Here is a 17,574-nt window from a genome sequence, read left to right as displayed (position 1 = left end):
AAACCATTTGAGCAGAACAACATTTGGCCTTTAAACACTATATATACACAGACCACAGAGCAAGGAGAGCTGACTTAGCAATGGTAAAGCCTGAATTAATGGATAATCTTGGTTACCTGGATATTTCTGACCTCTCCCTTCGGAGTTCTACTTCTTGAGGCACAAAGCCTACTCGTGACACAGCCTGGGTCTGCTTGACAGAGGCCTTGGTGTTTCTAGATACCCTAAAAGCCCTGGAAGATAGATGTTCAATTTAATTGTCTTTTTCTCCTATTTCTAGAGAAGCTATGCAAGGATATGGCTGGTCTTAAAGTATTTCAGGCATGTCTACTAAATTAGTAAAACATTTTCAAGAGCTTGGGATTTGTGGGTAGATCTTTTAAAAAATAATTTTTGAGAATTGAAGCAGAACAAAGCATCACATTTTTGGAGCAAAATAGCACAAATGTTGGAAAGTCTTGGAAGATAGATGCCAAAAAAAGAAAAAATCAGTAGTATTCATAACTATTGTTGCCAGATATTGTGAGCTCCTGGGATTTAGAACAGGCATCATCTTTATACTCAATCTTTTCTTTTGAAAAATGTCAAAACTAAGAATAGTACCATGAACTTTCACCTAGCTCCAATGATGGAAGCAGTTTTTATGACTTGTTTTATTTTGCCAGCCATACACACACACACACACACACACACACATACATACACACACATATCAACAAATGCCAATATTACAAAGCTCTGTGTTTTATTGTCATTGCTTTACATTCTGTCTGGAAATAAACCATGCCAAATGCATCATTTGTATGGAAAATAATAATGAGGTACCTCTCATCCACAGTCAAATCTACCTGATGACATCTTTGAAAATGGAAAGGCAGTTGAGGAGAAAATGCCACTATCTCTCAGCTTCAGTGACCTGCCCAATGGGGACTGCACCCTTCTCTCCCATTCAGCGGGCTCACCCTCCAATTCAACAAATCCAGAAATTACCATCACCCCTGCAGAGCTTTGCCACAGCAGCCTGTCCTCCCAGAATGAGGGCATGGATGACACCAGCTCAGCATCTTCCAGGAACTCCTTGGGAGAAGGCCAAGAGCCAAAGTCACATCTGAAGGAGGAAGACCCAGAGGAGTCTGGGAAACCTGCCCCGGCCCTGCCTGAGGCCTGCCACCAACAGTCCGCAGTTGCTGGGGCTGAGCACCTGTTCCTAAAGAACGATGTTGCAGAGGCACTTCTTCAAGAGTCCGATGAGGCCTCTGAGCTCAAGCCTGTGGAGCTAGACACTTTTGAAGGAAACATCACAAAACAGCTGGTCAAGAGGCTCACCTCGGCAGAGGTGCCGGCAGCCACCGAGAGGCTGCTCTTTGAGGGCTCTGTCAGTGGAGAATCCGAAGGCTGTAGATCCTTTCTAGATGGAAGTTTAGAGGATGCCTTTAACGGGCTATTCCTTGCATTAGAACCACATAAAGAGCAGTATAAAGAGTTTCAGGATCTGAACCAAGAAGTCATGCATTTGGATGATATTCTAAAAGTAAGTACCTTTTCAGAGAAATTGGATCAGGTTTGGAGAGAGGTGTCCTAAACCAAAATTCTGTTTAAGATGGTATATCTTTTAAAGAAAAAATCCTATTCAATCACATGATCAATACATAATCATCATTTAAATGGCATTGATTTTAATGTCTATAGTGCACATTAATTTTTATTTTCCTGACAACAGGAGATCAACTTAGCTAACCTGATTAGGATTGAAATTAAGAGCCCTGGAAAATATCTAAACTCTCCCAGTCCCAGAGTTAAGTATTCTGATCCCAAGTGTGAAATGGTGGCACTTTGATCATCATAATCTCACAGATATCACTGGATATGGTCCCTTTTAGGGTACTAGGAAAGTAGGGAGTCCTTCCCTGATTGGAGTCAGAGTTAGCCAGCCTCAATATCCAGGGTATCTTTCCTCCATTCCCACCCCACACCTTACACTGCCTGTGGGAGGATTCCCTTCTCCTGAATTTGACCCAAATCAGTAAGTCAGAATCTCAGATTAATCATCAGCAAATAATGATCAATGATCAGCCCTACTCTAGAAACTAGGGAACTCCAGATCCTACCAGAGATATCTTCAATCAGTCCATAGTAATCAGACAGCCCGGGGTAGAGGTGGGAGAGTAGGATGAGAAGGATGATTTCCTGTCAGGTGGGAAGTCCTGATAATGAGGTCATTATTGCTATATCAGAATATATCTGCCTGCACTGGGCATACAGATTAAAATTTTTAGAAACACTGCACAAGAAGACAGAACTTAAATTTTTGTTCCAAATCTTACTGCCACATCTTGTATTCTTTACTCTTCCACTCTGATTTATATTGTTATATAAAAGAGAACTTGGATCCTTTTTCTTGAAAGAGCAATTCTTTGGGGACCTTGTCTGTAAAGCAGCTTGAAAGTAAGGCTGAAGTGGAAAGCTGAGAAACAGCCCATGGAAGGCTGTTGCATCCCTTTGTAGGACTGTTTTGTGATGCCATCTTCCCAATGGTATCTGAAACTATATTTCCAAGGCTTTTCTGACCATCCTTCCCTCTCTACTCAGTAATGTGGACATCGCTCTGGAGGAGATTTGTGCCCAGGGCAGATGACAGCTCAGGCTCTGACTCTCCATGTCCTTGAGTACTTATAACAGATTAGTTCTGCTGGAGGCAGAGTCTCTGAGAAACAGAGAAGGGCACTCTGACTCTGCCCTCTGTAATACACAGCCTGCAAACATCAGTTCAGAGCTGGTGTATGGAGGCTGCTTGTCTGGTACTCCACCGAGCATCTACCTTTTCCGCACAGTTGACCAGCTTTGTTTTGTGGACAAAGGGTGTTCATTTCAAACAGCAAATACACACATTGTCCCCACCTAAAGTGAATGCCTTAAAGAAGCCAGTAGTGATGGCAGCTCTTGTTCCTGGGTCTAGGATGCTGAGCTACTGCTCAGTGCACCAGGAGACACTAAGCGTATCATCTTGTAGTCTTATAAAAACCTGGTGGGCACAGATTTCTTTGCAGAGTATTATTTTAGTCTGTTGTTTTTCCAGAATTATCCTGCTACTAAAATCCTCTGCACCCCCTTTATTCGTTAGGGGCTGTTGATATTTAAACACTTTTATATGGTACAAGATAGAGATGTGAGCTAGCTAACTTAGGAAAGAAGACGCTAGAAGTAGGTTAAGTCCAGAAGGACTCCCTATCTCCCCGTGAGACTGAAAACGTCATTAGAGTTTAGGTCTGTAGTAAGTGGCTTTGCTTCCAGCCAGAATTAAAGCATCAGCTGGACAAAGCTCTCTCTTTTTTCCCCCCCCTTCACATTCCTAGGATGCTAAACATCTTGAGGATCAGAAACTAAATGATGCTGCCTCTTGGACGGAGATCACTAAGGGAGAATGAAACAACTGTGATTTATAAGACCGAAAGACGTTTTTCCCATGTGTTTTTGTGCCATCTTGAGTGTCAGAGACAGATCCCCACAAGGCCCTTCCTACCTTGTGCTAAGAAATCAGCAAAGAGTGCCAACTAACTGGATGAAGGACATTTAGTGCTTCTTACTTACAGGACTTATCCCATTCAATCCACCCCAGCGACCTCTTGAAAATTCGGAAATATTTCTCTCCATCTCTGTGCTCACAGCAACTGGCATTGTTCTGTTTGTAATGTTTCTGCTTATGTCTGGCATTATAGAATGCTCCAGGCCATAGAATGGGTTTGCTCCCATGATTCCAGGGCCTAGTCAGGGAAGTGATGGAACTTGTTCCTTTCACGGCAGAGCTCCGGAGGATGCAAGGCTGCCTCTTGGCCTGATCGTGCCCTTCATTTTCTCCTCGATGCTCCCAGGAAAAATGATATGCTGTGAATGTAACATTAAGATGTAGGGCTTCTTACCTAAGGAATGTAGACTAGGTTAATTTGAACAGTTTTCTGTGTCTGGGATTTGTTTTGATACTCCTTTAGAGCAGGTGCCTAAGATAGTGCCAAGCTCAGGACACTGAAGACATCGCCACTTGAAGTCAGAGACTGGTCAGTATTCAGCAATGACTCAATGACTCCTAAGACTTGTCTACTGGTTGTCTTTTATTTGGGCATAAGTGCTAAGCAGAGGGAATATAGCATTTCTGTCTCCCAAGGCTTTGTGGTTGTCATATTTTTTAAACTTTTTGTCACAAAAACTTGAAGCTGAAGTAGAGAAAAACTTCTAATGGATCCCAATGTGTCATCCCCGAGTCTCCCCAGTGATCAACTCATGGCCAATCTTTGTTTCATCTATTCCTCTACCTGCTTAACGACCTTCAGATTCTTTTGAAATAAATCCCAGATATTGTGCCATTTTGTCCATGGTTGTACTTCTTCTTTGGATATCAAGATTTTTCTATGCCAGCAAAAAATAAAAATAAAAGCTTGAAAAAAAAAAAGAAAGTGTCACATCTCCTACTGAGTGCCGTGTGTGTGTCGTGTTTCTCCTTCTGGATGTGTTGATGTTTTCCCTGGTGCCTTCTACCTTTGCAGTGCAAGCCAGCGGGAAGCCGCAGCAGGTCTTCCAGTTTAAGTCTTACTGTTGAAAGTGCTTTAGAAAGCTTTGATTTCCTGAACACCTCTGATTTTGACGAGGAGGAGGAGGATGGTGATGAGGTTTGTAACGTTGGAGGAGGTGCTGACTCAGTATTTTCAGACACTGAGACTGAGAAACATAGGTAAGTCTGAAGTTAGTATGTATCTGCTTATATTTCTCCTGTCATAGCTAGTATAGCAGTTCTTTGTCACTATCAGAAGGGACCTGGTGCACATCTCCAGGAAGATAAAATTCCCTGCATGAGTGACCGATTGACTTATGTTTCTTTTTATTGTCAAGTACAACTTTAAAATATTATTCACCTCTTTTGGGTTGCTTAAGGAAAGATAAATTTCTTTTTTATAAACAAAAGGGGAATTTTTGTATGAGTATTTGTATGTGTGTGCATATACATGTATACACATGCGTCTCATAGGATTCAGTGTCCACAACTTGACCCCATGTAATTAATTCTAAATTAATTATACTGCGTTTCTGGAGAACTCTTGCTGAATGACAAATTTGGATCTCATTCTCCCTGGTTTGCATCTGACTTCCAAGGCCTTTGTTTTGTTTTGTTGTGCTCTGCTTTCAGCACCCCTTTATCTGTTTCCTTCAGCCCATTGAGTCTTTGCATGAGACTAAACTCGTCAATGCACATATTAAAGCCAGGGCTGAGTGCCCAGCACTTTGGGAGGATCACTTGAGGCTGGGAGTTTGAGTAAAAAAGTGAGACCCCATCTCCACAAAAAATAAAATGAAATAAAAATTAGCTGGGCGTGGTGGCATTCACCTGTAGTCCCAGCTACTTGGAGGCTGAGGCAGGAGAATTTTCTGAGCCCAGGAGTTCAAAACTGCATTGAGCTATCATGGTGCCACTCCTCTCCAACCTGGGCAATGAAGCAAGACTCTCTATCAAAACAAAACAAAGCCGGGCTCGGTGGCTCAGCCTGTAATCCCGCGCCTTTGGGAGGCTGAGGTGAGTGGATTGCCTGTGCCGGCGGGTTCGAGGCCCGCCTGGGCAGCGAGACCTCATCTCTACCATAAATAAAAAAAAAATCAGCCAGGCGTGGTAGCACATGCCTGTAATTCCGGCTACTCGGAAGGCTGAGGTGGAAGGATCGCCGGAGCCCAGCAGGTCGAGGCTGCGGTGGCCGGGAGCGGCCACTGCACTCCAGACTGGGTGACCGAGTGAGACTCCAACTCAAAACAAAACAAAACAAAACAAACAAGTCAATTTCAAGTGTCATGGTGCATATTGCCCTTAGAATTCTCATACTGTCCTAAGAAGAGATGACTGATGACTCACAATTGCCACTGGATCCACGGCTCTCTAGGTGGAGAATATGACTATCTCTGGGGACAGGAGGTGAAGGTGAAATATTGTCACCCTCTCTGGCAGGCGTTCTTGTGCAGCCAAATCACATTTTTAGAACTAGAGCCTGGGGTCTGATTGTATAACTACAGTTGAAACAAAACAAGCACAATGGAACATACCTCCATCAGTTGCTGTGACAGTACACATGCACTTTCCCAGAGAAAGGGTGGATTGCTCACCCACCTTTACTTTTGGCACAATGGGACATACACTGGTTTTCAAGTTACAACAAATGTCTCTGTACAAGATGCTATTGTGTTTGTTTTGTGTTGTTCCTGGAGGGTTTCCTTCTCAAAAATAAAACCAGAAAAAAAAAGCATGAGAACTTGAATTTACCCCTTGAACAAATGGAGGGGCATAGCAAAATAAAATTAATTAAATAAACGTAATGTTCAAGTGATTCTTCTGCATTCTACATTGAAATTTTTCTAGCTTGATTAAATTTGTGAAATGCTTCTTAACCAAAATTTTTTTTCTGTATACTTGATATTGCAAGGTCAGGCATCCATATAAACTTTTTTCTTCTTGTTATAAGAAGCATTTAGCAACACCAAAAAAAAAAAAAAGAGCACAGTTTTTGTAAATTTTACAGAACATGGATATTAAATATGTCTAATCTGACCAGTCTTACTGTATGTCATCTGAAGTATTAGGGAAAAGTGTGTGTGTGTGTGTGTGTGTGTGTGTGTAATATGTGTTGAATACTATGTGTGGACTGCCAGGGCACAAACTGTTCTCCCTTTGAAGGAAAAGGCGAATCAGAATAAAGCTTTCAAAGCCTCTAAGCTCTGGAGCCTAATCTTTTTAAATTGTGGACACTGAGGAGTGTGAGGCTAGAAGCCTAAAGCTGTCCTGTCCCTTCCAGCTGTGTGAACTGGGACATGCTTGTTAACATCCCTGCAAGTCTTGTGAAACAAGATGACTATTCCCTCCCTTCATAGCGCACAGATTTATTATAAGAATAAAATTAGATCATCGAGGCATCAGATTTTTGTTGTATAAGTGCCCATCACGATATAACTTTAGACAGTTCAACAGTGGGATTTAAACAAAACCTGAGAAGCAGAACTGAGCCATGCCTCTAAATATTCAAACACTCCTTTTAACTTTTGTCTGGAGTAGAACATCATGTCTCTCTTCTTGGCAGCTTTCCTTTTTCCTTTTCTTCAAGTAGTAATTGCTCTGAGGCCAGGAAAAAGCCTTGACAGATTATTTCTTAATGGTATTGCCCTTGGGAAACCACAAATATAGAGGACAGTTTAAACCCAGAAAATTTGGCAAATCACCCTGTTAACAGAGCAAGAAAGTGCAACAAATGCAAAATGAGAGCACATTTCAAAGACTCCTTGGTGAAACTGCTTCATAAATGGTTCATTGTGCTTGAGAAGCAAACAGAAGACTCTGGAAGCAATTTGTTTGCATGACCTTTTAACACTAGGCAAATTAGCGACCAGGCTGAATTAAGTCATTTTTGAAAGGTATCTCTGTTTTTCAACGTAGGCAAGAAAGACTGTTTTCAATGGGTACTTTTGGGGCCTGACACAAGCCCTGTTGAGTTGACCTGTAGTTTGTACATGAAAAGAAGTAGCTAACGTCTTGCCCACCTTCCTGCTTCTCCAGTTATAGATCAGTTCACCCGGAAGCCAGGGGGCATCTCAGTGAAGCACTGACTGAAGACACAGGAGTTGGGACTAGTGTGGCAGGAAGTCCCCTTCCACTGACCTCAGGAAATGAGAGCCTGGACATCACCATCGTTAGGCACCTCCAGTACTGCACCCAACTCGTCCAGGTAGGATCAGCGGCCTTGTTTGTATTTGAGAACCCAGGGGGTTTACGTACCAAGAAAGTGTGTTTTCATTTTTTAATTTTGCCAGGGAAATGAGAATTTAGGAATAAGAGAACAATTCTGCTTTACTTTGAACCAAGTCAAAAACTCTGATGGGGCTGGGTGCAGTGGCTCATGCCTGCCTGTAATCTCAGCACTTTGGGGGGTCAAGGAGGGAGGATTGCTTGAGCCCAGGAGTTTGAGGCTAGCCTAGGCAACATAGTGAGACCTCAACTCTATAATAAAATAAAGCAATAAATAAATGAAATTAAAAAAAAAAAACTCTGATGGACATGTCTATTCTTCCTTAACCCTGGGTTTTTCATCTTAAAGCCCAGCTCTTCTTAAAAAATAGTAAGTGGAATAAGGTTAGCTCTCATTTTTGAATTATTTGGCATTAGATGAGAGTAATAGAATTAAAGGGGGAAAAAAGGTATTTGCATTCTGCCATCTGCAAATGGAGTTACAAAGCCAGTAGTACTGAACATATATCAATGTGTGTCATGTGAAGTCATTTTTCACCACCTGAATAGCTAAAAGAAAAGTGCTAAACAATCTAACCACGTTTTCCCAGATCTTGAATACGTACTTCTTATTAGCAATGGGAAGTAATATTGCTCTAGGCCATCATTGTCATGAGTTAGGCCTCATTCTGGGGCTATGGAGCGATTTTTCTTCTCATCTCAAGCTGTTTACTAATTAAAGTTTTTGAAATTCTTTTGTTGGAGGAAAGGTTTCCGCTGCCTTCCACAAATCATCTTCTCCTAGGCATCTATTAAGGGCTTCCTCCTTACCTGATTGCTTGTCTTCTCCTAATATGTTTCTTCTCCTGTCTTGCTTGGATATGTATAGAACAGAAAAAGAGTATGGGAGCAAATGTAATCATGGTTTCAGAGGGAATCAGCCAAGCAGGAAGGGTGTAAAAAAAGGAAGAATTATGTTCTTAAGAGCACAGGACCAATTGAAAGACAAGAGTTGGGGTGAGGAGTCAGGGGGGCACAGGAAGGCCAGGAGTGAGACAGTCTTGCTTCCTTGGTAACACACTCATGATGAGATATAGTACTTTACCACAAAGGAGGAAGCTCAGAGTAGCCTCAGACAACTATGTACTGTGGGAAACTGGTTGGCATTTATAACTCTTGTGACTTGGTTGGCCAACACCCTAGATGAACTCTTCTGTTGAGTATTGAGTTTATAAACCATGATACTGTCAACCAATATGGCAGAAGGTGCAATTTTTTTTTTTTAATTTTTAAAAATAAAATAGAGACAGGGTCTCACTATGTTGACCAGGATGGTCAAGAACTGCTAGTCTCAAACAATTCTCCTGCCTCAGCCTCCCAAAGTGCTGGGATTACAGGAGCTGCCACACCTGGCCATAATTTTTTTTCTGACCAAAATAGACAAGGATTTTTGTTTACTTATAGCTATTTTCTATTCACCAACCATTTGAATGAGATAGTTTTGCATCTCTTTATCCTTGCTGAACCTGATACTGCGCTGAGCAAACCACTTGACCTTTTAGAGGAAAGTAGCTATTTTGTGAAACATTAGAGAATTCTCTTCCATGAAGGGGTAAATGTTTTCTCCCAATGTCTAATTGGCATGCAATAGTCAACACAATGTTTCTCCTATTGTAAGGCCATGGTTTTAACAATTCAGCTCTTCTATGAGGAAGACCAGTGCTAGAAAAACAACAGAGGGCCGGGCTCAGTGGCTCAGCCTGTAATCCCAGCACTTTGGGAGGCCGAGGCAAGTGGATCGCCTGAGCCTGAGGGTTCAAGACCAGCACGGGCAACTTGGAGAGACCTCATATCTACAATAAAATAAAAAATTAGCCAGGTGCAGCGGTGTGCACCTGTAGTTCTGGCTATTTGGAAGGTTGAGGTGGAAGGATCGCCGGAGCCCAGCAGGTTGATGCTGGGGTGGCATGCCACTGCACTCTAGCCTGGGTGACAGAGTGAGACTACAACTCAGAAAAAGAAACAAAAAGCAGGTGAATACAAAGATGTAGATTGTAGGAGTGAGGATTAGAAACTTAGCCTCTCACTTGAACTCACTCCTGAATCAGTGCATTTACTTACTCATTTGGTGAATAAGAATAATCTCCGAGAATGAAAATGGGCATTCTTTAAGATTATATTAGGTACAATTATTTCTAAAACAAATCAGCTTATTTCTACTTATGTGTTTACTTATGTGAAAGGCATTGGTACAAAATTGTTACACTAGACTTTTGAGTTTGAAAATAATATTTGTTTTGGAGTCCAAATGCTTTAGATAGCACAGCATGGTCGCACAGGTCTGCATCCTGCATCCATGCCTACCTGATGCCTGAGATAGTCTCTCAAAGATACACAGAGGAGTAGAACCATTGGGCGGCAAGTAATTTGTTTTTCTCACTCTCAGACCTTCTCATTCTTGTGATCTGCACAGAAGTAATTATGACTTATATGACCTTGGGCAGGTTACTTAACCTTTCTGCCTCAGTTTTCTCATCAGTAAAATGGGAATATCAATAGGACGGGCCTCATGGAGTTGTGAGAAGTAACATGAGCTAACATACCTATAAAGAGCTCAGACCAATGCCTAGTACATAGAAAGCACTCACTAAGGATAATGAGATAGCTCTATTGTAATTAGGTTTATTATACAATCTGCTCTTAATTTTCACCTAGGATACAGAAAAGTAAAACATGCTATGAAAAATCACTGTACTTGTAACACAAATCTTTGTCTGCATACGCACCAAGACACAGCCTAAATCTGCCCTGCAGTTTTCAAAGAGGAAGATCAGATGCACAGTACATAACAGGAAGGCAGTTTTACAATACCCTTGCAGCTCTACTATTGAGAAAATTCCAGAATGGATGAGGGTATGAAAAATTTAAAGCAACAAAAACATATCTGATTTTATGAGATGTTGTAACTGGCCTGGAATGAGGAACATTGTCAAGCTGGAACAAAAACTTTGTTGGAGTTTATTTAGCATCATCACCACGTTCAGAAAGGATGAGGGAAACTCTATTCACAACAACATAATTGAAACAGGGGTTTTGTTTGTTTTACCAGCAAATCATTTTCTCAAGCAAAATCCCATTTGTTGCAAGAAACCTCTTAGAGAAGCTTTCTAGGCAGATCCAAGTGGTGGAGAAACTCGCAGCTGTCAGTGATGAAAACATTGGAAATATCAGCTCTGTCATGGAAGGTAAGTGTTTGCCGATAACACTACCATTCCTGTAAATGAGGATACCACAGCCCACTTTGCTGCCTGTGCTTGTTTATTGCATTGCTGGGAAAACAGAAAAACATTCTTAGGCTACAGAATAGAGTAAGGTCTCCCTAGAAACTGGGCTTGTTAACATCACACTTCACCTTCTGAGTGAAAGCAGCAGACACCCATATTTTTCCATAGAACCTTCCCCTCCAGAAGTCAGACACAGAACTGGACGCAGCATCTACCAGACAGGCAGAGTCCTGCAGAACAGGATTGTGCTTGTTCCATGCAACTGGCTAAGACAACACCTAGAGTGATTGCCAATTTGGACGATGCTTCCAGACCCTGCTGGGAAGATACATGGATTCTGAGTCTTTCTGAAGAGTCCCTGGTTCTGAGAGTTTTAGATGGACAACATCATATGGGGAAGATGCCTTTGAATTTTGTGTGGTCTGGCTACAGGGCACTTCTGTAAAGACAAGAATTTATATCATTTTTACATCAGATATTCAGTAGAAATAGTCTTCTAGGTAATCCTTGGTTATGCCTAAAACTCCCTCCATTTTCTCCTCAGACATTTCTGCCTCTTACATCCATTCCCGCTAGAAGCAGGTGATTTTTGGCAGGGCTCTGAGAGGCATAAAAAGTGGCAGGACAAGCTGGGCTTGGTGGCTCAGCCTGTAATCCCGCGCCTTTGGGAGGCTGAGGTTAGTAGATTGCCTGAGCCCGCGGGTTCGAGACCCGCCTGGGCAGCGAGACCTCATCTCTACAATAAATCAAAAAATCAGCCAGGCGTGGTAGCGCATGCCTGTAATTCCGGCTACTTGGAAGGCTGAGGCGGAAGGATCGCCGGAGCCCAGCAGGTCGAGGCTGCGATGGCCAGGAGCGGCCACTGCACTCCAGTCTGGGCGACAGAGTGAGACTCCAACTCAAAAAAAAAAAAAAAAAAAAAGCAGCAGGACATTCAAGCTGCAAGTGACTTGTGCCCTCTTCTCTCCCAGGCCCCTCCTCACACTCACAACCATGTTCAAGTGAAATGTTGACTGTGCGCTACCTGGGACCATGCCGTTCATGGTATGGTCTCTGTAGCAGCTACTCAGTTCTGCAGTTGTAGTGCAGAAGCAGCCATAGACAATTTCCAAATAAATGAGCATATGTGTTCCAATACAACTTTATTTACAAAAGCAGAGTAAAGAGTGACAGAGCATAGCTTCCTTCAATCATTCCAGTCTGAGAGCACCTGGGCAGTGTGAAAATTCCTCCAGACACCTATGGCTCCTTCCCATTCCCTTCAGGAAAGGCTCCTAGAGTTTGACTTTCTGATCCTGTAGGATTTTTGTTGTAAAGTTACAGGAGATGAGATGCCTGGAATGTCTCCTGAGGTAGAGCTGCTGTGTTTTCTGTCACTGTAAGCAAACAGCCTTGTTTTTGCTCTACTGTCTTTGGTCTCCAGGTGGGATGAGAACCTCATCATAACTTCTTTACCTTTGGGCCTTCTGCCAACCACAGAGGAATCTTGTAGTTCCAATTGAAAACTACAGTTGGGGCAGGGGGGGAAGGCCCCTGATAATACACCCCATCCCACCCTCCAGGGTCTTTGTCTCAATCTGCTTCACTTAAAACATGTGTCATGGGATGTTGGGGGTTGCTTGTCTTTTCCAGCCATACCAGAATTTCACAAAAAGCTGTCCTTGCTGTCATTCTGGACCAAGTGCTGCAGCCCAGCTGGTGTCTACCACAGCTCAGCTGACAGGATAATTAAGCAGCTGGAGGCCAGCTTCGCGAGAACAGTCAACAAGGAATATCCAGGACTTGCGGACCCAGGTACAGGACAGCAACAGAGAGTATCTGTCCTTCTGTGCAGGCGCAGGGCGGGGTTCCTCCACCACTTGTCCCATGGCCTGGGAGTGGGGCCCATGCTAAAGGCCACCGTGAAAAAAGGCAAAAACATAACCTACTCAGTAGATTTAAGAAAGGAAAGATGCTGAATGTGTTCTGATTCAGAATATCAGCAGTGACTTTTAAAGCTACTACTTTTCTGCATATTGCTTTTTCTGTATATATATATATTTTTCAATAAGATGTATGAGAGTGTCACACAGTACAACCACTTAGGAAAAACTGTTAGGCAGTTTCTACTAAACCTCAATGTATCTCCTATTTTGGGATCCAGCAATTCCACTCTTAAATATATAAAGAGAAAAGGTGCTGTGATCACAAGAAAAGACAGGTATACCAATGTCCACAGCAACTTTACTTAAAATTGGAAACAACCCAAATGCCACAACAAGAGAATGGATAAATTGTAATGTATTCATATCAAAGGGTATTTATTACGTAGCATTTTTTAAAAAGAATACATTGTTGCTACAAGCACCAATTTGAATGAATCTGATAGATATTTTGTTGCATAAAAGAAACAAGATGCCGGGCTTGGTGGCTCAGCCTGTAATCCCAGCGCTTTGGGAGGCTCAGGTGAGTGGACTGCCTGAGTCCACGGGTTCGAGACCCATCTGGGCAACTTGGCAAGACCTCATCTCTACAATAAATCAAAAATTAGCCAAGTGTGGTAGCGTGTGCCTGTAGTTCCAGCTACTTGGAAGGCGGAGGCGGAAGGATCGCTGGAGCCCAGCAGGTCGAGGCCGCTCCCGGCCACTGCACTCCAGTCTGGGGCACAGAGTGAGACTTCGACTCAAAAAACAAACAAACAAACAAACAACAACAACAGCAAAGATACAAGAAATACATACCATATTATTCCGTTTACATGGAGTTCAAGAACAGGCAACCCTAATTTATGTCTATTAGAAGTCAGATTAGTAGTAACCTATAGTGGGGATGGGTGGGTAGTATAGACTGGAAAGAAACATAAGATTGAGCACTGGACATCTACATCCTAATGTAAATGGCAGCTACACAGGTATGTACATATGCAAAATCCATCTATTGAGCTGGGCATGGTGGCTTCCACCTGTAATTCCACCTACTCAGGAGGCTGAGACGGGAGAATCGCTTAAGCCCAGGAGTTCCAGACAGAGTCGAGTGACAGAGTAAGACCTGACTCAAAATCATATATATATATTGCATGCATGGTCATGTTTTTTTAAGCTGCTTTGTATCTTTCTCTTCCAAATAGTGTTTCGAACGTTGGTGTCCCAAATTCTGGACCGTGCTGAGCCCCTGGTTTCCTCCAGTCTCTCCTCAGAAGTCATCACAGTTTTCCAGTATTACAGTTACTTTACCAGCCATGGTGTGAGTGACCTAGAGAACTACCTGAGTCAACTGGCCGGGCAAGGTGGGATATCTTTTGTCACACTGCAGTGGTGGCTCAATTTGGAGTTACCACTGTTCTTTTTAATCGTAGTTTTTAGTGATGGTAGCCTTTTTTCCACCCCAAGTCCACAGATGAACTAAGATTTACCTTTTAAATAACTTCTGGGCCTTTAACATGAGCAAGCCACTTGTTAATGAATCAGAGATTCACTGATAGTTCAATCATCTGGCACAGGTGTACCATTAACAGGACGCTAGTAAATGATGTAAGCTTTCAGTGTAATTTCTTTCCTTCATTAATATATGTGCCATTTTGTAGGACCAAAACTACGTAATACTATTTTATATTGCTGTTTTGGGTAGGAACTTCATTAATAACAGGCAGAAATCGGGTCGGGTGCAGTGACTCATGCCTCCCAGCACTTTGGGAGGTTGAGGCAGGAGGATTGCTTGAGCCTAGGAGTTGGAAACCAGCCTAGGCAGCATAGCGAGACCTCATTTCTATGAAAAATTTAAAAATTAGCCAGGCTCAATGGCATGTGCTACTTGGGATTGATTTTGGGGTGGAAGGATCGCTTGAGCCCAGAAGTGGAGGCTACCACGAACCGTGATCATGCCATTGTACTCCAGCCTGGGCAACAGACTGAGACCAACTCAAAACTAATAATAACAACAATAATGATAATAAGCAGAAATTGGTTTTAAAAGAAGGCAGACTGGTGACACAGTGGAAAGAGAAAGGAGAAGAAGGTAGAAACCTAAATCCGGGGCTACACATCTTGGGACTGAGGCAAACAGGTCCTACTGCAAGGGGTGGCAGTGAAGCTTATTCTTGCCATGTAATGTGGCCCTTCTGGTATTAGAAACAAAATAAGCATCCGAATGAGTGAAAACCTCTTTAGGAGTGAAGTCAGGTAATGAGGGCCTGGTTTCTGGTCCCCAGGTGTGTGCTCCATAAATCCACAGGGCCTTGACAATGAGGGTTAAAAGGGATGGGGGGATGAGGTGTGTTCTTTGGGATCAAGTGGAGACTCTGGCATGGCATCAGAAGGCAGCAGCATGTCTGGCATAGGCCCAGGCTTAGCTATTCTCTTTCCAGAACATTAAACCCTGGGACGACACAGCACAGTGGTTGGCAGCATGGTGAAGTAAAAAAAAAAAAAATCTTCCTCCACCCAACATTGTGCTAACATGAATCTTAGGATAGGCTGGGCATGATCCCTTACAAATGGCAAATGCCAGCACAGGGAACTGGGAACAGCATGGGCAGGAAGACCCTGTTTAGGACCACAGGGTCTTCTTTTATTATATTCTCACTTCTTGATACTAAACCTGTCACAATCTAAATCAGTTTCCTAAGAAGTTGTCTATCTTACTCAGTTTACATCAGTGGCCATGTACATCTCTAAACCTCAACCACATGGTCCATGGGAAGGCCTGCTCCTCTACCAAAAGGAATGGGAATGGTAGTGAAAAAAACCCTAACCTTATAAGTGTTTTTTTCCCCCTTTTATTATAAAAGGAAAGGGTTTCAATACAGAAAATTTAGAAAACAGAGAAGCATAAAGAAAAATTTTAAATCGCTCATTCTCCCACTTTTAAAATTGATTGTTTCACTGCCTTACACAGGGGAAGAAAAATTTTTAAAAAATAAAATTGAGTGTACTTTTCAGCTGAAGGTACATTAGTTTTAGATTTCAAAATTGTAATTATTCCTTATAGAGTATTATATTCTCCTTTTTCATTTGCTGTTAGATTTCCTGTTATTAAATATGCTTTGAAAGAATTTTATTAGTTACATTTTACTAGTTATTAGATTAATATTTATATGTTTAAATGTATACTAATGTATTTGATTATACTGTTGAACATTTAGTCATTTTACTGTGACTTTGTATTTAGATGTTATAATACTCAATGTTACCTCAAGATTTTTTTTTTTTTTTTTGCTAAGGTATTTATCTGCAAAGCAGTGAAGTTGAGAGAACATTCACAGCAGGGAAAATAGGATATTAAAGCAAAAGAAATCTAGATAATTCATACATTAGTCCACTTTGTAGAGGATGTTGCTCTATCAATAGAACATGCATTTTATCTTTTATTTTTCCATCTGTACTGAGCAGACACATTCTCATCCTTATGCTTTTGTGACTAATGAATGCCTATGCTGGATTTCTAGTTAGATATTACAGTATGTTCCTTTTTCATGGAACATGGTCAGTTTGTCCAAATGGGACTCAAGACCTTTTTTTAAATTATTTTTAATCATATCATCTCCATATTTCAACCAACTAAGTGGGTTTCTCTATCAGGGTCCAGGTGCTTTCATGAAAATTTGGGTTCACCCAGGATGAGAGTATTGTAGACAGGTATCACTAAAAGACAGAGGAGCCACTGAGTCTGATATTATATATGTATATTTATATGTATATTAGGAAGATTGCAAAAAATATTTACTTATATTTTTCACTGTGTATGTTTACATTGGGCTAATTCCTCTAGAGGTCATTTATGTAGTCATTATGAGATGGAGACCACCTCCACTTTTTTCCCATATGATTTGTCCCTCTCTCAATGTAGTCATTTGAATAATCTGTCCTTTTCTCACTAATTTGAAACACCACCTTTAACATAAAGTATATATACTTGTTATTTTGTATGCATATATATACACACATACACACATATATATATACTTTCTTATGCATTTGAGTCCTGTTTATGTGTTTAATGAGCATGCTCCTTTAGCATATCAGAACATGAATTCTTTTTCCTTCATACCCTCTAGTTTCCATGGTTCAGACTCTGCAATCACTAAGAGATGAAAAACTGCTACAGATCATGAGTGACCTTGCTCCCAGCAACCTCCCAGCCCAGCAGGAAATACTCAGGACTCTGGCTCTGCTATTAACCAGAGATGACAATGAAGTTAGTGAGGCTGTGACACTTTACTTGGCAGCAGCCTCCAAAAATGAGCATTTCAGAGAAAAGGTAGGACACTAAATCATGGTGGTCAAGCCAGAATTTTGTTTAATTTTCTGTTATCTACTACCATACTAATATTTTCACATTCATTCCTTTATTTAAAAAAAAAGAGTTTTTCTGATTAGTAATAATACATACTCTGTAAAACCATGAAAACTAAAGAACTTATAAGTAGATACGTGTTCCATAAGTCCAACCCCAAGAGAAAACTATTAATAACTTAGTGTCTAGTCCCTCAGATGTTTTTCTACATATGCACTGACATATATAATTTTTATTTTAAAATGAGATCATACTGTTCTGTTTCATAGCTGA

At 41.6% G+C, this 17,574-nt stretch overlaps 1 protein-coding gene across 1 annotated transcript in view; it reads left to right on the top strand.

Moving 5' to 3' along the window:
* The window catches only part of RIPOR2 (RHO family interacting cell polarization regulator 2), a 90,292-nt gene that overhangs the window by 60,455 nt on the left and 12,263 nt on the right, over positions 1 to 17,574 (top strand). Inside the window, exons 13-19 of the mRNA XM_008059391.1 lie at positions 839 to 1,531; positions 4,539 to 4,723; positions 7,580 to 7,748; positions 10,857 to 10,992; positions 12,664 to 12,825; positions 14,138 to 14,296; positions 17,063 to 17,265. Coding sequence (XP_008057582.1) covers positions 839 to 1,531; positions 4,539 to 4,723; positions 7,580 to 7,748; positions 10,857 to 10,992; positions 12,664 to 12,825; positions 14,138 to 14,296; positions 17,063 to 17,265 — 1,707 coding nt within the window. The remainder of the gene's footprint in view (positions 1 to 838; positions 1,532 to 4,538; positions 4,724 to 7,579; positions 7,749 to 10,856; positions 10,993 to 12,663; positions 12,826 to 14,137; positions 14,297 to 17,062; positions 17,266 to 17,574) is intronic.

Source organism: Carlito syrichta, unplaced genomic scaffold (genome assembly GCF_000164805.1).
Source record: "Carlito syrichta isolate Samal-C Ts95f unplaced genomic scaffold, Tarsius_syrichta-2.0.1 Scaffold304018, whole genome shotgun sequence".
NCBI classification, from domain to species: Eukaryota; Metazoa; Chordata; class Mammalia; order Primates; family Tarsiidae; genus Carlito; species Carlito syrichta.
Note: the sequence above shows the minus strand (reverse complement) of the source record. Positions and strands in the feature narration are given on the sequence as shown.